The sequence below is a fragment of the Oncorhynchus mykiss genome, chromosome 19 (genome assembly GCF_013265735.2).
Source record: "Oncorhynchus mykiss isolate Arlee chromosome 19, USDA_OmykA_1.1, whole genome shotgun sequence".
In the NCBI taxonomy this organism is placed as follows: Eukaryota; Metazoa; Chordata; class Actinopteri; order Salmoniformes; family Salmonidae; genus Oncorhynchus; species Oncorhynchus mykiss.
In genome coordinates this window covers 26887769-26912859 of record NC_048583.1, presented here as the reverse complement: position 1 = coordinate 26912859, position 25091 = coordinate 26887769, and the positions used below count along the sequence as shown (strand labels likewise).

The 25091-nt window shown below is 44.9% G+C and overlaps 1 protein-coding gene across 3 annotated transcripts; it reads left to right on the top strand.

Moving 5' to 3' along the window:
- Positions 1–391: 391 nt before the first annotated feature.
- On the top strand, positions 392–24986 carry shprh (SNF2 histone linker PHD RING helicase). 3 transcript variants are annotated; one of them, XM_021573762.2, is made up of 30 exons: positions 393–564; positions 1073–1798; positions 2067–2196; positions 3348–3569; positions 3726–3804; positions 4078–4228; positions 7479–7587; positions 7680–7936; positions 8151–8849; positions 9103–9354; positions 9575–9653; positions 9827–9990; positions 10180–10436; positions 11047–11168; positions 11418–11506; positions 11718–11810; positions 12031–12138; positions 12401–12543; positions 16314–16487; positions 16564–16626; positions 16729–16954; positions 18692–18835; positions 19100–19201; positions 19754–19825; positions 20062–20256; positions 21740–21832; positions 21984–22070; positions 22326–22504; positions 22602–22682; positions 24094–24986. In XM_021573762.2, exons 2-30 carry the CDS (start codon positions 1082–1084, stop codon positions 24191–24193), a joined length of 5187 nt encoding a protein of 1728 aa, XP_021429437.2. In that variant the 5' UTR covers positions 393–564; positions 1073–1081; the 3' UTR covers positions 24194–24986. The 3 variants fall into 3 exon arrangements, 2 of the variants coding, with proteins under 2 accessions (XP_021429437.2, XP_021429436.2); XM_021573761.2 differs by having other exon boundaries at positions 8148–8849; XR_002469689.2 differs by lacking the exons at positions 21740–21832; positions 21984–22070; positions 22326–22504; positions 22602–22682; positions 24094–24986 and having other exon boundaries at positions 392–564; positions 8148–8849; positions 19633–19825; positions 20062–20191.
- The last annotated feature ends 105 nt before the right edge of the window (positions 24987–25091 follow it).

The following is a 25091-nucleotide window of genomic DNA, read 5'->3' as shown; positions in this document are numbered from 1 at the left end:
AAGAAAGGAGTGGGAAATCAGAACGGACTTTTTCGCGAACAGTTATTGAGGTTATATTCTTAACCTAATGTATGACTATGCAATATACTCATCAGATTATAGGAATAGTAGGCTATTTTACATCAGTCTGCACACGCGACGATAGATGCATGCAATGCTTTATCATTAAGGGGACGTTTCTCGTGAAAATATAGCTTCCCCAAACGTTAAATTCACGTGCCCCCTATGGTTTGACAGAATTATTATAATTGTGTGAGACGTGACCGGGGCAAATTGAAGGCAACTAGAAAGAGAGCAAAAGCCCTATTTTGTTAAACTCTTTGCAGACAGAGAGCAATGCTGCGACCTAGTGGTTGTGGCCCGACGGTTCTGTTTCAACCTTGTTGTGACGCTACCTCACTTCCGTCCTGTACTATGAAAACATGGCGCATCGCAGCGGCGGAGGAGCTGGCTGTTCAAGAAGACAGTAAAGTCCATTCTTGACTGATTTCGATCAACCAGACCAGTCTATTATTTCGTCTGCAGGGACCAGGAACAGAGACGACGCTTTGTGAGAGATAAAAAGTAAATGTTCAATGTTTGTTAGAGCCAGACAGTAGACAGATTTGCTATCAAAGCCAGACAACAATCACAGTGCACCTAGAAGCGGCACTGTGGTGTTGCCTACTCGTTACATTGTAGCAAAATGTTGCAGTATGGGATTTCTACATTGCAGAGCCATTGTTGACACTTTGTAGTTCGATAATCAATCAGTGAGCAGCTGTCGTAATGTGAAGACAATTAGCAAGTTTACACCAAGGATTTAGAACGTCAGGATAGCGGAATTGCCCAAACACGACGTTTTATGGTAATCTGGAATAGACTTCAATAGTATAAGTAGATCCGACAGGTGTTTTTTTTTATCCATGTGTGTCCATAACGTGGGTTTTTGCTTTGATGAACTAACCTCTAATAACTTTCATTGCATGGTTCTTCATAACTCAGTTCCCTCCACTTTTTAATCTGGGTATGCTTTACTCATCATAAGCATTACAGCAGTGAGTGACTTTCCCGACATCCTATGCTCTCCTAGGTTGCCACCATGAGCAACAGAAGGAAGCGTGCCCCACCGGTGAGGGTAGATGAGGAGGCCAAGAAGAAGCTGAACTGGAACATGCACGAGGACCGCAGGATTGAGACTCTACTCCAAGAAGAGGAAGACCAGATTCCAACCAGCTCATTTCTGTCCACCAGCCACCACATCCCAACTGCTTCCCTTCTCTTCACCGGCGACAAGATTTCAACCAGTTCCCTTCTTTCAACCACCCACCAGATCCCAACCGGTTCTCTTCTCTTGAGCGTCCAGGAGGACTGTGAGGCAAGCTGCTCCAGCTCAGGAGCTCTGTTGTCAGATCTAGGACTAGGAGAGGACCCCCAGCTCCCTGCTTCCTCCTCCACAGACACCTCCTCCTCCACTTTCCTCTCCCTCACTGTGCTTCCTCTTTCTGACCTGGCTCACATCTGGAAGTCTCTGATCGGGGAGTTCAGCCTCCGTCCTCCCCCTCTGTGGGTTAATCTCCCAGGCTGTGACCAGAGGGCATTCACCCTTCGTAGGACAGGAGATCAGTTGTGCCTCAGTTTGACCAGCAGCAGCGAAGAGAGTAGTACAAGTACAGGAGGACTGGAGATGAGGCCTCTGGATAGGACCTGCCCAGTGGAGTGTTTCCTGACTGGAGGGATAGTATTGGAGGAGCTGGACTGGCTGCAGAAGAGAAGAGCTGTGCAGCTGTGTCATCAGCCAGGGGAGGATGAAATTAAGGTGTGCACTTTCACTTTATGTACTCTGTGATCAGTTGGAGAGTAGTGTCAATTTTACATTTTTTTTCCAGTTCTTCACAAGAGCTTCAATGAAATGTGTAGTTTATTCAGCATGGTGGCTGATGTAGTCACCCATCAATTGTGTTCGGCCATTATGGTTATGAATATGTAATGAATTATTAAATTGCCTTTTATTTTTGCTGTTTATATTTCTGAAGAAGTGCAGTGGTGTTTTTTTTCTCCTGTGTTTGTCGGCCTTCCCCCGGCAGGTGGGGATATATGTACTGGAATCGGGATTGGGAAAGCCTGAATTCCTCAGCGAGGGAAACGGACGGATCAGAAAGGCAAATCAACTGATTCAGAAGTTGATGGAGTTTTACTATGACTTTATCATCCCTGGTAAGTAACTTGTCTCTTCTTCTTCCTCCTCCTCCCTCTCCTCCTGAGTCGTTCCACCAATTCAGTGCCTTTTGAGAAGTGTAAACTTGGACCAAATTATTTTTTTATTTCACCTAATTTTAACGTTCTGTCATAAATAGCACATGTTCAACTTAAAAACAAAAAACATGTTTTCCCATCTCAATTTTTTTTTTTTACTATAGTAAATGTCTATTAAGTGCCAAATAAAGTAACAAGGTTGACCGTAATGGGGTTGATCATTTCATTTTAAATCCACCATAAAACCCCTTGTGAAAGGGGGAATGGAAGCTTGTTGTGTGCGACAGGGAGTGGCAATTGAATGCAAAAAAACAAAAACATTTCTAGCCTGTCTATCATGGTTAACAAGTTTTTTTTTCCACCACAAAACACCAGAAAAAAGAGTAGAACCAGCTCAACTATGATTTGACTATTAAAATATTTAACAGGGAATAGTTTCACCATATTAAAATGAGAGTTCAGTTTACGTCACAGGGTTGACCTTTAAATGAGGGACAGATGTAAATGAATTACTAATCACATTAAATAAATCATCTTCAGAAATTGTCATGGCAACAAAATAACTAGGGCTTTACAACAATGGTGAAAACTTGGATGCGTTTTGAGGTTAAGTGGGTTAAAATTTAGAGAGCACCACGGAGGGGAGTCATAGAGGGTGCACGGAGAGGCATGTAAAAATGCTGGATTTTGGCGGCAAGTAGCCTAGCGGTTAAGAGCGTTGGGCCAGTAACCGAAAAGTTGAATCCCCGAGCCAACTATGTGAAAAATCTATCTGTGCCCTTGAGCAAGGCACTTAACCCTAATTGCTCCCTTAAGTCACTCTGGATAAGAGCGTCTGCTAAATGAATTTAAAAAAATAATTAAATAACAAAAATGGCACTTTAGCTCGTCTTTAATCACAATAAAAATCTGCTTTATTGAATTCTCCATGTGGTCTATATTAAAGGGCACTTCATTTAATATAACAGGCTTTTAAAATGCAGTATTGTTGCACAATTTCTACTTAATCAAATGGATGCAAAATGTACTCATTTCGTGGAACAACCCTCCTTACTTCTCCTCCTCAATTGACCCATGACACTCTGTGTACCATTTCCCTGGTCCCATGGTAGAAGTGGTGTCGACCGAGGAGGAGGAGTGTGACACTGACTTGGAGAGGCAGAACGTGGAGGAGCTGTATGATTACGTCAGACACCTCCACCAGAGAGAGAACCAGGACGTGAGCATAGATGTACAGCACAAGGCTCTTATCCCAGTCCTCAGGCCATACCAGAGTCAGGCTGTTAACTGGATGCTGAGGAGAGAGAAGTACAGGAGCAGTAGCTCTTCTCAAGGTATATACGTTCTCCCTGCAGGCAAAACAGGTTGACATGAATACATTTTGCCTGCCAGGTTGTACATTACTAATTCTAACTAATTCCAAATGGGAAAGTATTTTCTATTTTGATTATACTGGACAATAGTAACAATATGTAATTTCCCCTTCCCAGAACAATCTCTAAATTTCCTATGGAGGGAGCTTGTCACATTGTGTGGGAAGAAGCTATTCTACAATCCATATACAGGCTGGTATGACCTTATCTACAAATATCTTCATTATCAAACACTGGCAGATAACACAAATCATAAACATAACGAAATATAATCAATCAGCCTCTGCGCTGTGTTTAATACATTGTTATTACATGGATATCACATTTTATTACAGTTTATATTGTCAATGTCATGACCCTATCTCCCTGTTGCAGCCTGATAGTAGTTATTACAGTGTTTTTACTGTTTTTAAATACATACCAACATACATGGAACATTTCTTGTCTATTGCTCTAATTCTCCCTGCAGCCTGATTCGTGAGTTCCCCCTGGCTGGGCTGGAGTGGCCTGGGGGGATCCTGGCTGATGAGATGGGGCTGGGGAAGACTGTGGAGGTCCTGGCTCTTATACTGAACAACAGCAGACAGGGCCTGAAGCAGGAGGCCCTCACCCTGCCTCTGGTGAGAACCATGTTATGATGGTGCTGGAGGGGGTGGCTGCCGTCTTATCGGCTCTTAACCAACCATGCTATTTTGTTTGTTTTTTTGCGTTGTTTGTAACTTGTTTTGTACATAATGTTGCTCATACCGTTTCTTATGACCGAAAAGAGTTTCTGGACATCAGAACTGCGATTACTCACCTCAGATTAGACAGAGTTTTTCTTCAATGAGTCAGACGGGAGGGATATACTACAGACACCCGACCAGGCCCCGATCCCCATCATTTGCTGGAGAAGGAAACTGAGATTTTACATACAGCTGGCGGGTTATACACTCTATCGGCAGGATATGCTGGAGAAGGAAACTGAGATTTTACATACAGCTGGCGGGTTATACACTCTATCGGCAGGATAGAACAGCAGCCTCTGGTAAGACACGTATGTAAACAACAGCTGGTGCACAATATCTAAGGAAGTCTTATGGCTTTGTGCTTGCCTGAGGTAGAGTATCTCATGATAAGCTGTAGACCACACTATTTACCTAGAGAGTTTTCATCTGTATTTTTCATAGCTGTCTACATACCACCACAGACCGATGCTGGCACTAAAACCTCACTCAGTGAGCTGGATACCGCCATAAGCAAACGGGAAAACGCTCATCCAGAGGCGGCGCTCCTAGTGGCCGGGGACTTTAATATAGGGAAACTTAAATCAGTTTGACCTAATTTCTATCAGCATGTTAAATGTGCAACCAGAGGGAAACAAATTCTAGACCACCTATACTCCACACACTGAGACGCGTACAAAACTCTCCCTCACCCGCCATTTGGCAAATCTGACCATAATGCTATCCTCCTGATTCCTGCTTACAAGCAAAAATTTAAGCAGGAAGCACCAGTGACTCGGTCTATAAAAAGTGGTCAGATGAAGCAAATGCTTGCTAAACTACAGGACTGTTTTGCTAGCACAGACTGGAATATGTTCCGGGATTTTTCCGATGCCATTGAAGAGTACACCACATCAGTCACTGGCTTTATCAATAAGTACATAGAGGAAGTCGTCCCCAAAGTGACTGTATGTTCATACCCCATCCAGAAGCCATGGATTACAGGCAACATTCGCACTGGGCTAAAGGGTAGAGCTGCTGCTTTCAAGGAGCGGGACTCTAACCCGGAAGCTTATAGGAAATCCCGCAATGCCCTACGACGAACCATTGAACAGGCAAAGCATCAATAGAGGACTAAGATCGAATCGTACTACACCGGCTCCGACGCTCGTTGGATGTGGCAGGGCTTGCAACTATTACAGACTACAAAGGAAAGCACAGCCGAGAACTGCCCAGTGACACGAGCCTACCAGACAAGCTAAATAACTTCTATGCTCAATTCGAGGCAAGTAACACTGAAGCATGCATGAGAGCGGACGACTGTGTGATCACGCTCTCCGCAGCCGATGTGAGTAAGACCTTTAAACAGGTCAACATTCACAAGGCCGCAGGGCCAGACGAATTACCAGGAACTGTACTCAGAGCATGCACTGACCAACTGGCAAGTGTCTTCACTGACATTTTCAACCTCTCCCTGTCTGAGTCTGTAATACCAACATGTTTCAAGCAGACCACCATAGTCCTTGTGCCCAAGAACACTAACGTAACCTGCTAAAATGATTACAGACCCGTGGCTCTCACGTCTGTAGCCATGAAATGCTTTGAAAGGCTGGTCATGGCTCACATCAACACCATTATCCCAGAAACCCCAGACCCACTCCAATTTGCATACTGCACCAACAGATCCACAGACGATGCGATCTCTATTGCACTCCACACAGCCCTTTCAAACCTGGACAAAAGGAACACCTATGTGAGAATGCTATTCATTGACTACAGCTCAGCGTTCAACACCATAGTGCCCTCAAAGCTCAACACTAAGCTAAGGACCCTGGGACTAAACACCTCCCTCTGCAACTGGATCCTGGACTTCCTGACGGCCCCCCCCAGGTGGTAGGGTAGGTAACAACACATCCGCCACGTTGATCCTCAACACGGTGGCCCCTCAGGGGTGCATGCTCAGTCCCTTCCTGTTCTCCCTGTTCACTCATGACTGCACGGCCAGGCACGACTCCAATACCATCATTAAAGTTTGCTGATGACACAACAATAGTAGGCCTGATCACCGACAACGATGAGACGGTCTATAGGGAGGAGGTCAGAGACCTGGCTGTGTGGTGCAAAGACAACAAGCTCTCCCTCAACGTGATCAAGACAAAGGAGATGATTGTGGACTACAAGAAAAGGAGGACCGAGCACACCCCCATTCTCATTGACGGGGCTGTAGTGGAGCAGGTTGAGAGCTTCAAGTTCCTTGGCGTCCACATCACCAACAAACTAACATGGTCCAAGCACACCAAGACAGTTGTGAAGAGAACACGACAAAACCTATTCCCCCTCAGGAGACTGAAAAGATTTGGCATGGGTCCTCCGATCCTCAAAAGGTTTTACAGCTGCACCATCGAGAGCATCCTGACCGGTTGCATCACTGGCTGGTATGGCAACTGCTCGGCCTCCTACCGCAAGGCACTACAGAGGGTACTGTGAACGGCCCAGTACATCACCGGGGCCAAGCTTCTTGCCATCCAGGACCTGTATACCAGGCGGTGTCAGAGGAAGGCCCTAAAAATTGTCAAAGACTCCAGCCACCCTAGTCATAGACTACGCTCTCTGCTACCGCACGCCAAGTCTTGGTCCAAGAAGCTTCTAAACATCTTCTACCCCCAAGCCAAAAGATTCCGGAACAGCTAATCAAATGGCTACCCAGACTATTTGCATTGCCCACCCCCCCTTCTACGCTGCTGCTACTCTGTTATTATCTATGCATAGTCACTTTTATAACTCTACCTACATGTACATATTACCTCTACACCGGTGCCCCCGCACATTGACTCTGTACCGGTACCCCCTGTATATAGCCCCGCTACTGTTATTTACTGCTGCTCTTTAATATTTGTTTTTCTGATCTCTTACTTTTTGGGCGGTGGGGGGGAATATTTTCTTAAAACTGCATTGTTGGTGAAGGGCTTGTTAGTAAGCATTTCACTGTTAGGTCTACTACACCTGTTGTATTCGGCGCATGTGACAAATAAGGGGGCATCAAATGGCACTTTGACTTTCTCTCCTGTCTTGACTTTATTGGCACATCAGAGATGGGAACATTGTTTTTCAAAGATACTCCCCTTGATTGATGAACGCATAGGGTTGTCTCTCTTGTGATTTTCAGGGAAAGTCAGTGAATTATTTTGTACCGCCTCCACGACCAGAAGAAGAGGAGATGCATATAATTCACTGCAAGTCAGAGGCTCAACCTAAAGTGAAAATATCCTACCCAAGTAAGTCACTGTTGATGTTATCTACATCCTTTCAAATTAGTGTTTTTGATGTGTTTTTTTTTTACAACCTGTTGTGTGTTATCTCTGTGCAGCTGTGCGTGTGATGCTGCTCACGGCAATAAAAGAGATGAGGGTTGGTAAAGGAGCGTCGGTCAACGCCATCTTTGCGTACATTCGCACCACGTACCGGTACGACCTCTTGAAGAACCGCAACCACATCAAGAGGGCCCTGGGCAAGCTGCTGGACGAGGAACTAGTAGAGAGAGTCAAAGGTCGCGGTCTGGCCGGATCCTTTAAACTGGGGAAGAAATACAAGGAAACCAAGAAGAAGACCACCACGGCCAAGTCTGTACGTATTGGAGTCCTTGCAGAAATGCATATTGTCTTCTCAGTTACACTGTCTTCCATAAGATGTAGAGAGTTTGATTATAATTGTGAAATACCCTCACTGTGTAAGCCTCAAATTAGTTTTTCTGTTCTTCTAATGGCATGCACTGCGTTCAGATTACTGCTGTTAAACCCATTGATGGTCTTTGATGGTTTTTGGTTTGGTTTTGCAGCAGAGTCCCTCCGGAGACAGTGGGCCCAGGAGAACTTCCCTAAGGCGCGCAGGGAAGAAGGGGAAGACCTCTTATAAAGACCCTGATACCCCAGACCTCTCTCCCTCAGAGGATGTTAGCCAGAGCTGCCTGTCCCCTGGCGGTCCTGCTTCTGCAGAGGACAGTAGACATGAACAGCAGGAGGGACACCTTGAGGAAGAACGACGCAGCAACACGCTAAGCGCCTCACAGGATCTGTCACCTGTTGCGGAGGCAGACCGCCCAGAGGAGGACGACAAAGAGACACTCCACAACTCCCAGGGACAGGCGACGGAGCGAGTGGATAAAGTGGAAGATGTCCCTGGAGAGAGTAAGCAGCAACCAGGTCCACCTGTCCCTCCGGAAATGCCGCCGGCCACCCGGGTGTCGTTCACCCCCTTCAACACCCCAGACTATCGCTTTGAGTGTATCTGTGGCGAGCTGGGTCTCATCGACTACAAGGCCCGGGTGCAGTGTCTCAACTGCCAGCTGTGGCAGCATGCAGAGTGTGTGAACTACAAGGAGGAAAGCCTAGACACCACACCGTTCTACTGTCCTCACTGCCTGGTCGCCATGACACCTGTCCCGACAGGAGCTACCCTCATCATCTCCCCTTCGTCCATCTGTCATCAGTGGGTTGAGGAGATCAACAAACACATCAGCTCCTCATCACTACGAGTACTGGTAAGGACTTTTATAAGTCTGCACTAAACAGTTATATTACAGTTGAACTTTTACAAATAGTTTGGAGTCTTAATTGTTAGCTTATATTCGTTTATAAATCTGTAATTAAACAGTTATATAACTTGATGGAAAGTGCTGCCAACACTGCTGTTTGTAGTAGCTGACATTGACCCGAGTTGGTCCACCCATCCTGCGTTGGTCCATCCTTCCATTCATCCTTCCATCCTCCCTCCATCCCTCCCACCGTCCCCAGGTGTACCAGGGGGTGAAGAAGCATGGCTTCATCCAGCCTCACATGCTGGCTGAGCAGGATGTGGTCATCACCACTTATGACGTGCTGCGCTCGGAGCTCAACTACGTAGACATCCCCCACAGCAACAGTAAGGACGGCCGGCGCTTTCGCAACCAGAAGCGGTACATGGCTATTCCCAGCCCCCTAGTGGCCGTAGAGTGGTGGCGCATCTGTCTGGACGAGGCCCAGATGGTGGAATGCACCACTGCCAAGGTGAGATGCCTGGAAGGATAATAATAATTATGGGCGGTGGTAGCCTCAATGTTGGAGAGACTGGTCGGAAACCGGAGTGCTCTTCAGATGCCGTAAATGTTATAGCAACAAGAAAGATGGTATTCCTACACCATTTTCGTTAATTACCCTTGGGCTTTTGAGCATCTATGCTGTTGTTTCCATTGTTACAAATTGTTAATTGTTGTTTTTTCTTCATCAGGCGGCAGAAATGGCCCTGCGTCTCTCGTCAGTCAACCGCTGGTGTGTCAGTGGAACTCCTGTACAGAGAGGCCTGGAAGGTTAACTTCTAAATTCAATTTTATAATTAATTGATGCCTACAGTAGTTTTCAATAGTTACCATATCATGCTTCCCCGGTCTTCACATGACTGATCTGTCTCTGTTCGGTCCAGATCCGTCTTGCCTTGTCCTGTTCTTAACCCTAACCTGACAGACTGCTTTGTTCCTAACAGATCTGTATGGTCTGGTTCTGTTCTTGGGGGTCGACCCCTACTGGGTCAAGTACTGGTGGGACCAGCTGCTCTACCGACCCTATCGCCGTGGAAACACAGAGCCACTCTACAACCTGATTGGTCAGCTGCTGTGGCGATCGGCCAAGAAAGATGTCATTGATCAGGTAAGTTGGATAATAACACATTTTGTATGATACAAATGTTTTCGTAACATAACAAGTACTTAGTCTAGTGCCTTATCGGGTCGTTATTGTGAAATAGAATGCGTTTCTAATAGCTTACCTGGTTTAATGGTGTAAAGTCAGTTTAGCCTTTTTTTAGATTCACAAGTATCACTTTTCACTGTTTTCCAGATTCAGATTCCCCCTCAGACAGAAGAGGTCCACTGGCTGCAGTTCTCTCCAGTGGAGGGTCACTTCTACCACCGGCAGCATGAGGTGTGTTCCCAGGACGCCCTGGTTAAGCTGAGGAAGATCCAGGACTGGAGTCTGAAGCTGGGCAGCCTGGACAGACGCACGGTCAACACCATCCTGTACCCCCTGCTCAGACTCCGTCAAGCCTGCTGCCACCCGCAGGCTGTCAGGGGAGAGTTCCTGCCCTTCCAGAAGAGGTAAAGATATAAAATATATATATATATATATATCATCGAGAAGATGTTGGTATGATGAGCTTGACAGATGAGCCTGACACTGTTACTGTTCTAGTAGGGGAAAAATAAGATTTGCACTTGAAATGGTGTAAATGTTTGGACTTAATTGTGCACTTTTCTTTTCTTTTTTTTAGGCCCCATTCACTGTGTAAAGCAGGGTGGGGTTGGGTGGCCGATACAAAGGCTATTGTCTGGTCATGCTGTCTTTGGCGAATGAATTGTTCTTTCTTATGTACCAGTTGGTTCACACAGAGCCCAAATGACTAGCTGGTAATTGGATGACCTCACACATAGAGATAAATAGTATCTATGGCCTCACGTTTATTTGTTGGTTGATAGATAAAGCCCTACAGTTTGTCTGGGTTTCTGGTGCGATGCTGTTTTGTTTGGTTCTGTTTGCCAGTTGGTGAGGTCATTCCTACAATGTGTTTCCGTGGAGCTGTTTGGTTTTGTTGGTCAATAAAGGATGCCTAAAGTGCGTTTCAGTCTCTGGTGCTGCGGTTTGGTTTTGTGTAGATTGCAATGACGTTAGTGACTAACGGATCCTTCTGACCTAATGCCCCTAAAACAGCACCATGACGATGGAGGAGCTGCTCAAGTCCCTGCAGAAGAAATGTCGAGTGGAGTGTGAAGAGGTTCACCGACAATTGGTGTGCGCCCTCAACGGCCTGGCAGGCATCCACATCATCAGAGGTAGACAACAAAACTCCTCCTCGCTACTTCTCTCCAGTGGTTCTGTCTCCTCATCTCTTTCCCATGGGAAACTGACCTGGGAGACTGTGACATCATTGATCTGTGCTTGTCCCTATAATAATGAGCATCCTTTATGCTCGTGCTGTGTGCGGTAGTATAGCATGGCGCATGAAAGTGCTGTATAACACAGAGCGGTGTGGCTTTAACGAGGGCTGCTGTTGTTGTTGTTGTCGGTATCGCCACCTGTAGATGAGTTTGGCGAGGCAGTGGAAATGTACAGAGATGTCCTGAGGTCTTCGGAGGAACACAAAGGACGGCTGAAGACTGATTCCCTGCAGGTATGCACTACAGCCACGCAGCCGGCGTCTAAAGGCCCGCTCTGGACTGTCAAAACCTATTCAACATCAGATTTGCAACCTTTCTGCTCATATTAACTCTCTCATTTGCATGTGCCATCTGCTTGATGCTGGTTAGCAGCAGAAGGAAACCCTTCTGAAGTCCTGAATGTTTCCATTTTCGTCTTTTTGTTTCTGTGTTTTTTATAAACAGAGGCTTCATGCCACGCACAACCTAATGGAGCTGCTCAACGCAAAGCACCCTGGGATACCGCCCACTCTGAGAGACGACCGGCTGAAAGAGGAGGTGAAACACCCGCTGATGATGGTGTTGTGTGTTTGGTTCCGCCCTGACCCCGGACTCCGCGTTGTGTTTCTATGACGTGGCCAAAGAAATCGAAATGTCTTTCACTTTCCTAGGATTCGGCCTACATGTGTACTATCATGTCTTTCCAGGTATACAATTGTGCGCGAATGCTCGTAGAACATGTATATCTGTCCCTCTGTTATGTGTGTTATCTACATAGGCAGAGCAGCTGAGGCAGCACTACATGACCAAACACAACGCCGAGGTGTCTGAGGCCTACCAGAATCTACAGCCTGTACTGCAGAACATCAAGGAGCTCAAACGCAAAGTAAGAGGACCCTCTTGTGCACAGTGCCACTGATTGTTTTGACAAATTTAAGCAGCGCTTGAGGTGGAGGTGTGGATTTTAACCAGTAGATTTGTAGTGGGGAGGGGGTTGAATCTGCTCTTTCCATTTCCAGCTGTGTCGGGTCTCCAGAATCAAGTCGAATAGCAAGCTAGTGTACACAAGATTGGGTTCTGGGTTCCAAGATGAAGAGCCCCTTAACCTAAACATTAGTGTCTCCTCTCATCGCTGTTCTCTATGCCAGGTCAATCTACGATCCCCCTGGTGGCTAGACGTGGTACAGCGGGCCATACAGCACAACGTCGATGACGACCTGGTTTCCCGCATCCAGAACGAACTGACCTGCAGCTACAAACAGCAGGCCAACAAGTTCTCCATGGCTGACAAGTATTTGGATTTGAATTGACTATATTTATAACAATAAGTTGATATTTCCTGTGTTAGTTTTGGCATCTACAGTATTTTAGATTTAGTTTTAGTCTTAAAATACCTTTTTATTCTTAGTCACATTTTTTGCCATTTCATCCTTCGCTTAGTTGTAGTTATTTTCAGCCGACTAAAACTCTGGACAATTTTAGTTTAGTTTTAGTCACAGCCATTTTAGTCACATAATAGTCCGTGCATTTTATTATATTAAATAATGACTATTTAGGCTACCTCTAACTCCTATCATGTGCACGTTCAGATAGCCTTGTCCAGCTAGGATGACTGTCCCCTTGTATACCTTAGCTGGCAACATTCATTATTTACAGTCATTATTTACATACATTTTCAGGCAGTAACCTAACAGGAGTTATTCATTAAGGCTCTCCTTAAGGCATGGAGATAATATGCCTCTCTGTAACAGCAATATTTTCTCAATCACCGCCTCTCTTAAGTGGCTGTACAATTTCTAAGCCCTGGAGCCTCAGTTCGCAACTTGGCACACATCTTGTCCGGCCGCATTAGTGTCTGGCTACAGGGGACTTCTCGTCACCAATTCTGATGTTGCTCTTATGCTCTGTAATATGAACTTTCGATTTTCTGTTAGATTTTCCAACATCATAATAGCCACTTCCGTAACTAGACCGCACATTTCATTCTCCAGGAAATTCTACCCCTGGCTTACATTGTCTTTCCCGTATGAGGATGAAGGAAGAAATGACCCTTGATCATCGCATTAACAGTTCACACAATTATGACGTGGACAATTGCCTGAGGGGAGGATAGATCAAACATTCTGAGAGGGTACATATCCATCTGCTCTTACCAGTCTCTCCCTCTGCTTTCTAGCACGCTTGAAAGCAAATCGAGGGATATTCTGAAAAGCCTGGCCCACAGAGGGGTCCGTAGACAGGACATGCCAATGCTTTTTAATTTTTACAATTTTATTTATCTGTATTTAACCCCCTTTTTCTCCCCAATTTCGATCTTGTCTCCCCAACCGGCTCGCGAGGCAAAGGTCGAGTCATGCGTGCTCCGAAACATGACCCACCAAACCGCGCTTCTCAACACCCGCCCGCCCGCTTAACCCGGAAGCCAGCTGCTCCAATGTGTCGGGGGAAGCACTGTTCAACTGATGACCGGAGTCAGCCTGCAGGCGCCCGGCCCGCCACACGGAGTCGCTAGGGCACCATGAGCCAAGTAAAGCTCCCCCTGGCCAAACCCGGACGACGCTGGGCCAATTGTGTGCCGCACTGTGGGACTCCAAATCACGGCCCGTTGTGACACAGCCTGGGATTGAACCCGGGTCTGTAGTGACGCCTCTAAGCCTTAGACCGCTGCGCCACTCGGGAGGACCATACCAATGCTTTTTAATGGAATATTTAACAGCCTGAGAGATGGGGGAATAAGTAGACACAAATACAGTAGGTTGATCATTAGGAAGGGCAGGTTTTGAACCAATATTTCAAAAAGGGGTAAAAACGAATTACCAGTAAAAACAAAATCTTCTTCAAGCTTCTTCAAGGGGGGGGGGGGGGATTAGTATATAAACTGGTCACATTGCTTTATTAGTCCATACAAGATGGAAAACGGTCTTCTGCTTTTTATCCAACCGCCCCAATTTACACACGCATCCACACATCCACACACGGCTGGAGAAGAGGTCAGCCTATTGGGGGGGTTAAGTTGCTTGCTCAAGGGAACATCGGCGGTACGTGGCACCTGAGACATTGATGCCAGCAACCCTCTGGTTGCCACCTCACTCCGGACAGATTTCTTCAGTAGTGGGATTCGAACAGGCAACTCTCCGGATGCTGGTCCGCTTCTCTAACCTCGAAGCTGCCACCGCCCATTTTCTGAGTCAGCGATACCAAGGCATTATTGACTCAGACATTGTGCATAGAATGTCTGAGTCAGCAATGCCTTGTACAGAGTTCAGTTAAGGAAGACCGTTGTATCCTTTAAATATGAAGGTAACAGCCGGCTTGATGTGATAATCCTAACATGGAGACGTGGCTTCAGTGTCTGACTGAGTGCCAGCAGCAATGTGACGTCTGGGAACAGGTTCTTGGCAACACTTGTGAATATTTTGAATTGTATAAAATTGAGGTCAGAGAACGTGTTACTGTAACAAAGTTAGACTCACTTTCTGTGGGATGGCTTTGTCCAAAATAACTTTGGTATTCACCCAAGAACTTGGCGGTAGGATCACAACTCAAGGGGGAACTCAAGTCTCTGTTGCTGAATTGATTCAGTGTTTCTCTTCGACATGATTCCTTTTTTTTTAAACAGTTGCGGGTTTGATAACCACACTGTCGTCTTTGGATAGGGAGCGTAAAGCTTGCCGCTCACCACGTGACAGGCTCTAATAAACAATTCTGAACCTCATCAGGAACAAAAAGAGAGGACGCATGCTGGTCAACTAGACGACGACAATTATCTACAGAAGCATTCAGGGGGGATGAAAGGGCTCTTAAACCGAGAAGGCCCCTGTAGCCAGACATGATGTGTGCCAACTGAGGTTCCAGGGCTTAGAAGTTGTACAGCCACTTAAGAGAATAACTAATAGAGAGAAGTTGCTGTTACAGAGAGGCATATTATACCCATGCCTTACAAACAGAGAGCCCTGGAAGCCTTAATGAAGAAATCCTGTTAGGTTGCTGCCTGTGAGCAAAGGGTGCATTTTTAGGGGGTGGGGTTTGTTTATTATTTGGATTATGACGCTCTTGTGAAAAACAATAGGAAATGTATGTAAATAATGAGTGTAAAAATGAGTGTGAAAAAGAAGGAAGCTGTACTACAGTGTGACTTCATCTACTATATAAATATGGGTGGATGTCTATCGTTCTCCAAACGCTGACGAAGGCGCCGGGCCGAAACGCGGCCATTTTGTTTTGACCTGTGCTGCTAAGAAATAAGACAATAACATTTCAGTGACTGCAGGTTCTTCCTTTCGTCCGGTAATATGCCTTTTGATCCCAGCACCCAAAGCTGAGAACACCATTTTCTCTTTTTAATATTGTAACCAATGTCAGACATAATTAACCATATAGACTAAAAGGCAGGGGTCGGCAACAGTGATTTTTTTTTTTTTGGGGGGGGGGGGGCCAATAAAATAAAATAACTAAAATCACCAGGAATTGATCAAAAGAATGTAATTTAGCATTCGCACAAATAAAAAAAGAGACGTGATCGTGTCTCAATGTAATCAAGGTATGAAATGATGGTATTTGAAAAGAGCAATCTTTTTTTGGGGCTTGGTTGTGGTCAATTTCCAGTATACAAATGATTATTACTAATCCCCTCCATCTAGTTGCCCATTCCCTGCTATAAAGCCTCAATCAGACCACGCAACTCAAAGATGTCAATTCTGCCATGAGATGATTGCATGAAATAATCTCAACAGATGAAAAGGAGCTTCATGTTAAATTAAATGTCCATTAGTCTCACGTGGAATTGTTATATACTATATATAATTTATTTAAAAAATAAAAATGTAAAAAAATTACGTTTTTTAGGGTATATCGTTGTTGTCACAGTTTTAGTCCTTGTTGACAAGTATGTTTTCGTTGTCGTCATTGTTGACGAAATGAACACGGTTGGAATATATGCCACGTAGCAAACACTTACAGCGACTTTCAGTACAGCTTTGGTATATGTAGGTGATCCCTGCAGGAATTGAACCGCCGACCATCTGGGTGAATGTGTGCACTCAACCATTATGACTCCTGTAGGTTCCGAGATGGGCGTGGCCTGCAGTTCCTGCTCAGCACTCAGATGGAGGATCTGACGAAGTCCCAGAAGTCTGTGCAGGACGCGGTGAAGAGGCTGGAAGGCACACCATCAGAGGCTGTCATAGAGGAGACTGTTCTCTGTCACCTCAGACCTGTCCGCCTGCCACTCAATAAGTAGGCCTCAATGCAAAAAACAAAATAATAATACATTTTAATAATACATGGTAATTTGACTCTTGTATCTTTCCAGCTGTGTGTTTTGCAAAGCAGACGAGCTCTTCACTGATTATGAGTCCAAGCTCTTTTCACACACGTAAGTTAAAGAAACACAGATTTACAATAAATGTACAATAAATTAGCGAATCTGAACCAACCTCGTTGCTCTCTTAATATCTCTGATATCTCCCCCTGTCAGGGTAAAGGGTCAGACGGCTATCTTTGAGGAGATGATCGAGGATGAGGAGGGGCTGGTGGACGACCGTCTCCCCACCACCAGTAGAGGGTTGTGGGCTGCCAGCGAGACAGAGCGGGCCCTGAAGGCCATTCTCTCCTTCTCCAAGGCCCGACGCATGGACCACGACCTGGTGGAAGAAGGAAATACCTTCATGGAGCTTTTTGAGAACTGGAAGAAAGAGTACAAGGTATCCTGACTGACTTACTGTATGTCTGTATACAGTACATTTGTAAAGTATTCAGACCCCTTGACTTATTCAAAATATTGTTATGTGACAGCCTTACTCAACAACAACAAAATAATGTAAAACATTTCCTCATCTATCTACACACAATACCCCTTAATGACAAAGTGAAAACAGGTTTTTAGAAATGTTTGAAAATCTATTAAAAAAGAGAAATACATTATTTACATAAGTATTCAGACCCTTTGCTATGAGACTCCACATTAAGTTTCCATTGATCATCCTTGATGTTTCTAGAACTTGATTGGAGTCCACCTGTGGTAAATTCAATTGATTGGACATGATTTGGAAACACCTGTCTATATAAGGTCCCACAGTTGACAGTGCGTGTCACATCAAAAACCAAGCCATGAGGTCGAAGGAATTGTCCGTAGAGCTCCGAGACAGGATTGTGTCGAAGCACCGATCTGGGGAAGGGTAGCAAAAAATGTCTGCAGCATTCAAGGTCCACAAGAACACAGTGGCCTCCATCCTTCTTAAATGGAAGAAGTTTGGAACCACCAAGACTCTTCCTAGAGCTGGCCACCCAGCCAAACTGAGCAATCGGGGGAGAAGGGCCTTGGTCAGGGAGGTGACCAAGACCCAATGGTCACTCTGACAGAGCTCCAGAGTTCCTCTGTGGTGATGGGAGAACCTTCCAGAAGGACAACCATCTCTGCAGCACTCCACCAATCAGGCCTTTATGGTAGAGTGGCCAGACGGAAGCCAGTCCTCAGTAAAAGGCACATGACAGCCCACTTGGAGTTTTCCAAAAGGCACCTAAAGGACTCTGACCATGAGAAACAAGATTTTCTGGTCTGATGAAACCAAGATTGAACTCTTTGGCCTGAATGCCAAGCGTCACGTCTGGAGGAAACCTGACACCGTCCCTACGGTGAAGCATGGTGGTGGCAACATCATGCTGTGGGGATGTTTTTCAGCGGCAGGGACTGGGAGACTAGTCAGGATCGAGGGAAAGATGAACAGAGAAAAGTAAAGAGAGATCCTTGATGAACACCCCAGTCTGAGGTCTGGAGCAGGTTAAGGTTCACCTTCCAACAGGACAACAAGCCTAAGCACACGGCTAAGACAACGCAGGAGTGGCTTCGGGACAAGTCTCAATGTCCCTGAGGGGCCCAGCCAGAGCCCGGACCTGAAAATAGCTGTGCAGCAAAGTTCCCTATCCAACCTGACAGAGCTTGAGAAGATCTGCAGAGAAGAATGGGAGAAACTCCTCAAATACAGGCGTGTAGCATCATACCCAAGAAAGGCTGTATTTGCTGCCAAAGGTGCTTGAACAAAATACTGATTAAAGGGTCTGAATACTTATGTAAATGTAATGTTTCATGATGACATTTTTTTAATTGCAAAAAGATTTAAACACCTGTTTTTGCTTTGTCATTATGGGGTATTTTGTGTAGATTGATGAGGGGGAAAAACTATTTCATAAATGTCTTAAGGCTGTAACGTAACAAAATGTGGAAGAAGTCAAGGGGTCTGAGTAGTTTCTGAATGCACTATAGATTAGGTCTAGATAGTACTTGTGCTATTAAGAACAATTCAAGCCTTTACTTCCACAATTAGCGTCCTATATTTACACAAATGCGATTCAGGTTACCACATAAGAACTAAAATAAATAAATAAATAAATATATATATGTATTTCATAAATGCTTAATCTAAATCATATTGCATCATCAGGTGTTGCATGAGTACTGGATGGTACTTAGGAACAATGTGTCAGCCATTGATGAGCTGGGAATGGCCACAGAGAGGCTGCGTGTGAGGCTGCCTGATGAACCCAAACCCAAAGTACCCGTACTGCACATCATAGAACCACACGAGGTGAGATAGCTACACCAGTGGACTGGGGGCTGTTGGTTCAACTTGTATTTTACAAACTTTACCTGTTTTTGTTTTTAGCTCATATTATGCATGACATAAGATATAATTCAATATTGAAAGACTGTGATTCAGTGTAATTGAATAAAATTAAAACAATTAAATGCATTTTACTCTGTATAAGGACAGAGTAAAATATTACTGCGCTGCTGTTATTTCAGTGCCCTATTTCACTAATTGCTGTTTTCTGTTTCTTTCTGGGTGTAGGTGGATCAGAACAGGGTGAAACTGTTAAACGACAGAGCAGTGGCAAAGTCTCAGCTCCAGAAGAAGCTGGGCCAATTCCTTTATCTCTCAAATCTAGAGAAGGTAAGCCTGCCATTCGCCTCGGACCATCTCTTCCTAGGCTTTAAAATATAATAGCAATGGTTTTGTTTTTGTCGATTTAGTTTTGTCTTGTCTTGGATTTAGATGTCAAACTCATTTTGCCCCGGGGGCCGCGTTCCTTCTTCAAGAGGTCCAGAGGGCTGCTCTTAAAACGTGTTATATTTCCTTGCCGTCAAAATTTGCAAAAGATAGTCCTCTATCTATCGCTTTTAGAATTTCCGAAACTCCCTGACTGTCAACCTTTAATTTAGGTGGTTATTAGTGAACTGGACACAGTCAAGAAACTGTATAAATGTAGGACCATTATCATTTCTACGCAGTTTCGATTTGATTTGAGTAATTTTTAAGTATTGAGTTAGCTTTCCCGCAAGTGTTTTGTTGCCTTTTTTATATTTTACTCAAACCACCCGCAGGCTAAATTGGACCCCCTCACGGTCCGGATCCGGGCCACGGGCCATATCTTTGAAGAAGTGTCCTACATTCTGTAAGGAAACAAAGCTAAAGGTAAATGTTTGTGTCGTTGTTTTGTTTCAGTCCCAGGACAAGGAGACAGGAGGACTAAATCCAGAACCGTGTCCTATCTGTGCCCGTCCTCTGGGTCAGGAGGTGAGACATGTTATAATCTGCCCATTTACAACACGACTCTGATCAATCTGATTCCCATTGAGACGAGTGTTTTTCTATCTGTGTCTCCCATCAACCTCGTGATCTTTACCACTCTTAATAATCATTCTGAACTGTGATGCTTGGTGTGTATGTGGTGTATTGTGTAATACACACTCAGCCTTTTCATGGTTGATTCATGCCGTGTGTGTGTCTCTCTCTGAATCCCTCTGCTCCAGTGGGCGGTGCTGACCTGCGGTCACTGTTTCTGTAACGAGTGCATCGCCATCATCGTCGAGCAGTACAGCGTGGGGTCGGGCACGCGGCGGAGAGCCATCAAGTGTGCCATCTGCAGACAGACCACGTCCCACGCAGAGATCTCCTATGTCTTCACCACCCAGACAGACAACCAGGGAACAGACATCCCTGTCAAGGTATGCAGACAGACGCACACCTTTGCCGAACATGTAAACTCAGCAAAAAAAGAAACGTCCCTTTTTCGGGACCCTGTCTTTCAAAGATAATTCGTAAAAATCCAAATAAATTCACAGATCTTCATTGTAAAGGGTTTAAACACTGTTTCCCATGCTTGTTCAGTGAACCATAAACAATTCATGAACATGCACCTGTGGAACGGTCGTTAAGACACTAACAGCTTACAGACGGTAGGCAATTAAGGTCACAGTTAAGAAAACTTAGGACACTAAAGAGGCCTTTCTACTGACTCTGAAAAACACCAAAAGAAAGATGACCAGGGTCCCTGCTCATCTGTGTGAATGTGCCTTAGGCATGCTGCAAGGAGGCATGAGGACTGCAGATGTGGCCAGCGCAATAAATTGCAATGTCCGTTCTGTGAGACGCCTAAGACAGCGCTACAGGGAGACAGGGCGGGCAGCTGATCATCCTCGCAGTTGCAGACCACGTGTAACAACACCTGCACAGGATCGGTAAATCCGAACATCACACCTGTGGGACAGGTACAGGATGGCAACAACCACTGCTCGAGTTACACCAGGAACACACAATCCCTCCATCAGTGTTCAGACTGTCTGCAATAGGCTGAGAGAGGCTGGACTGAGGGCTTGTAGTCCTGTTGTAAGGCAGGTCCTCACCAGACATCACCGGCAAAGATGTCGCCTATGGGCACAAACCCTCTGTCGCTGGACTAGACAGGACTGGCAAAAAGTGCTCTTCACCAACGAGTTGCGGTTTTGTCTCACCAGGGGTGATGGTCAGATTCGCGTTTACCGTCGAAGGAATGAGCGTTACACCGATGCCTGTACTCTGGAGCGGGATTGAAGGGTCCGTCATGGTCTGGGGCGGTGTGTCACAGCATCATCGGACTGAGCTTGTTGTCATTGCAGGCAATCTCAACGCTATGCATTACAGGGAAGACATCCTCCTCCCTCATCTGGTACCCTTCCTGCAGGCTCATCCTGACATGACCGTCCAGCATGACAATGCCACCAGCCATACTGCTTGTTCTGTGCGTGATTTCCTGCAAGACAGGAATGTCAGTGTTCTGCCATGGCCAGCGAAGAGCCCGGATCTCTCTGCCTTGGTGGAAGAGTGGGCTAACGTCTCACAGCAAGAACTGGCAAATCTGGTGCAAATCTGGTCCACGAAGAGGAGATGCACTGCAGTACTTAATGCAGCTGGTGGCCACACCAGATACTGACTGTTACTTTTGATTTTGACCCCCCTTTGTTCAGGGACACATTATTCCTTTTCAGTTAGTCACGTGTCTGTGGAACTTATTCAGTTTATGTCTCAGTTGTTGAATATTGTTATGGTCATAGAAATATTTACACATGTTAAGTTTGCTGAAAATAAACGCAGTTGACAGTCAGAGGACGTTCCTTTTTTGCTGAGTTTATATGGACAATAAGTGAACTTCCCTGTATCTGTGTCTTTTAGGGAAGCCACTCTACCAAGGTGGAGGCGGTAGTCAGGACTCTGAAGAAGATCCAGCTAACTGACCCAGGAGCCAAGTGTCTCGTCTTCTCCACGGTAACGCATGTGTGCTTTGCAAACAAGGTGTAAAGAATAACAGAGTAAACAAACTCATTATCACACTTATTGTGACCGTCATTTATTGGCCATGCTGTTTAAAACATCAAAGTAGGATGATGTTGATGATGTGTGTGTTCCTTTTCCCCAGTGGCAGTGTGTGTTGGACATCATTGCCAAGGCTCTGTTCGACAACAACATGGAGTTCTCTCAAATCAATGGCATTCACAAATTCCAGGTTTGTGTTGCATGTCACTCCAATCATAGTTTCTGTACAACTTCTCAGTGGCACAATCGCAAAGCTTTTCCCCCTAAATGAAGAATATTTGTTTTACTTGTAGAGCGAGAGCTGCCACTGAGAAGCTCCCCCCCCCCCCCCCCCCCCCCACGCTGTCGCAGCATCTCTCCTGTAGATACATTTGCTCCAATTATGAAGTTACGGCACGTCTTCATCTCTGTCTTTTAACCTGTGAATTGATCGTCGGTGTTTCAGGAGAATCTGTGTTCGTTTAAATACGAGGAGAAGATCAACATCCTGCTCCTTCCACTCCACACGGGCTCCAATGGGCTCAACATCATCGAGGCTACACACGTCCTATTGGTGGAGCCCATACTCAACCCCGCCCACGAGCTGCAGGCCATTGGCCGGGTGCACCGCATTGGACAGACCAAGTGAGAACACTGGGTTTGCTTTATTACTTTTGTATAGGTATGTATAGGCCATTATGTCTTATTAAGGTTTATATCATGTTATTTCTGTGTCCTCTAGACCCACCTATGTCCATAGATTCCTCATCAAGTCCACTATTGAGGAGAGAATGCAGGCTATGTTGAAGACTGCAGAGAAAATGTGAGGGCCTTTTCTTATACTAAAAACAGAGGCCAATGTTCTATTTCATAGTCATAGGACAACATGTATATCTAAAGATGAAATTGCATCGTTAAATGATAATATAACTAGGTAACTATAGCTTCTGTAAGAATTAGACTACCGTTCAAGAGTTTGGAGACACTTAGAAATGTACTTGTTTTTGAAAGAAAAGCATTTTTTTTGTCCATTAAAATAACATCAAATTGATCAGAAATACAGTGTAGACATTGTTAATGTTGTAAATTACTATTGTAGCTGGAAACGGCACATTTTTTATGGAATATCTACATAGGCGTACAGAGGCCCATTATCAGCAAACATCACTCCTGTGTTCCAATGGCACGTTGTGTTAGCTAATCCAAGTTGATCATTTTAAAATGCTAATTGATCATTAGAAAACCCTTTTGCAATTATGTTAGCACAGCTGAAAACTGTTGTACTGATTTAAAGACGCAATAAAACTGTCCTTCTTTAGACTAGTTGAGTATCTGGAGCATCAGCATTTGTGGGTTTGATAACAGGCTCAAAATGGCCAGAAACAAAATTCTGTCTTCTGAAACTCTATTCCTGTTCTGAGAAATGAAGGCCATTCCATGCGAGAAATTATCAAGAAACTGTAGATCTCGTACAATGCTGTGTACTACTCCCATCACAGAACAGCTCAAACTGGTTCTAACCAGAATAGAAAGAGGAGTGGGAGGCCCCGGTGCACAACTGAGCAAGATGACAAGTACATTAGTGTCTAGTTTGAGAAACAAACTTTTGCAAGTCCTCAACTGGCAGCTATATTAAATAGTACCCGCAAAACACCAGTCTCAACGTCAGCAGTGAAGAGGCGACTCTGGGATGCTGGCCTTCTAGGCAGAGTTACTCTATCCAGTGTCTGTGTTCTTTTGCCCATTTTAATCTTTTATTTTTATTGGCCAGTCTGAGATATGGCTTTTTTTTTGCAACTCTGCCTAGAAGGCCAGCATCCCGGAGTTGCCTCTTCACTGTTGACGTTGAGACAGTTTCCAGCATAATTAGCCTTTTAATTTATAAACTTGGATTAGCTAACACAACGTGCCATTGGAACACAAGAGTGATGGTTGCTGGTTATGGGCCTCTGTACGCCTATGTAGATATCCCATTAACAATCTGCCGTTTCCAGCTACAATAGTCATTTACAACATTAACAATGTCTACACTGTATTTCTGATCAATTTTATGTCATTTTAATGGACAAAAAATGTGCTTTAATTTCAAAAACAAGGACATTTCTAAGTGACCCCAAACTTTTGAACGGTCGTGTAGCTAGTTTTGATTTGAAACGTTGTTCAGACACCACAGTCACAGTGCAATGCGACGCCGTTAGTTCTGAACATTGTAAATGTTGTCATTACCACCACAGCAGCCACAGTGCGACTGCCATGAAGCACTCGGAGGCTGCAGTCCTGATGGTGGCTGATCTGGCTGATCTCTTTACCGAGGACAGCGAGGCCCTGGAGTAAAACCATGCCCCGACCGCACCTGGCCCTGATGTGAAGCTGAAACCTGTCCATCAAGCCACTACAATACTAATCCTAACCCCATCAGGGGCTAGAGCCACACAGACGAGGCCGTCGTACAGATAAGCAGGCTCAAAGCTAAGCAGGCTCAAAGCTAAGCAGGCTCAAAGATAAGCGCACACTGCATCCAGCACACAGTGTTAATAGTAGACAGAACAGTGATATTACACGTAAGACACAATGGAATCGTTGTTGCGCATATTCCACTTTTTACGTAGCTGTTCCAATGGCATCACATAAATGATATGGATACAGAAGAAAACGTAGAAAAAGGAAGCCTGTAAGTAAAGTACCAAATATCACTTTGTGTCTTTTTTAAACTATGTGAAGTGGCAGTTTAATGGTCTTGTTAGATCTCTCTGTCTGGTACAGTATGTTTAGTTCACTTGTTGCCACAGATTGGAAAACGGTGAGGTTTTTAATGGGTGTATATATGTCTCCCTGCAACACACTCAGATTCCACATAATTCGGATGAGTAGCTGCTTTTATGATTCCATTTGATTAGGTTTCACTGAAATATTGTGTTGTTTTTACCTCGGTATTCCCCACGACCCACAATGCATCTAACAGTAGGTCATATATTATGTTAATAGACATCAAACATGCTCCTTCTCCAACTGTTGATATTCTGATGAGGGAAAAACATTCCAGATGATGTAATCACTTTGGTGATTGGTTGAGGTATTCCATCCCTTTTTAAAGAATAAAAGGCTGACATAGGACAGTTGTTTTGAATCTGTTTTGAGTCTGGTTCTTTCGTCTTATAAGTCACGTCAAACTCAGCCAAGGTTGTTAATGTCCATGTTGTAAAAGTTTGCAGGGAGGAAGGAAGCTGTTGTC

What these genes read in the sequence shown, in the direction of transcription:
- shprh (XM_021573761.2), top strand. Translation starts at nt 1,082, where the DNA reads ATGAGCAACAGAAGGAAGCGTGCCCCACCGGTGAGGGTAGATGAGGAG. An exon ending in TGGAATGCACCACTGCCAAG is followed by an intron (nt 9,355 to 9,574) that starts GTGAGATGCCTG and finishes TTTCTTCATCAG; the next exon opens with GCGGCAGAAATGGCCCTGCG. An exon ending in CACCGCATTGGACAGACCAA is followed by an intron (nt 22,505 to 22,601) that starts GTGAGAACACTG and finishes TGTGTCCTCTAG; the next exon opens with ACCCACCTATGTCCATAGAT.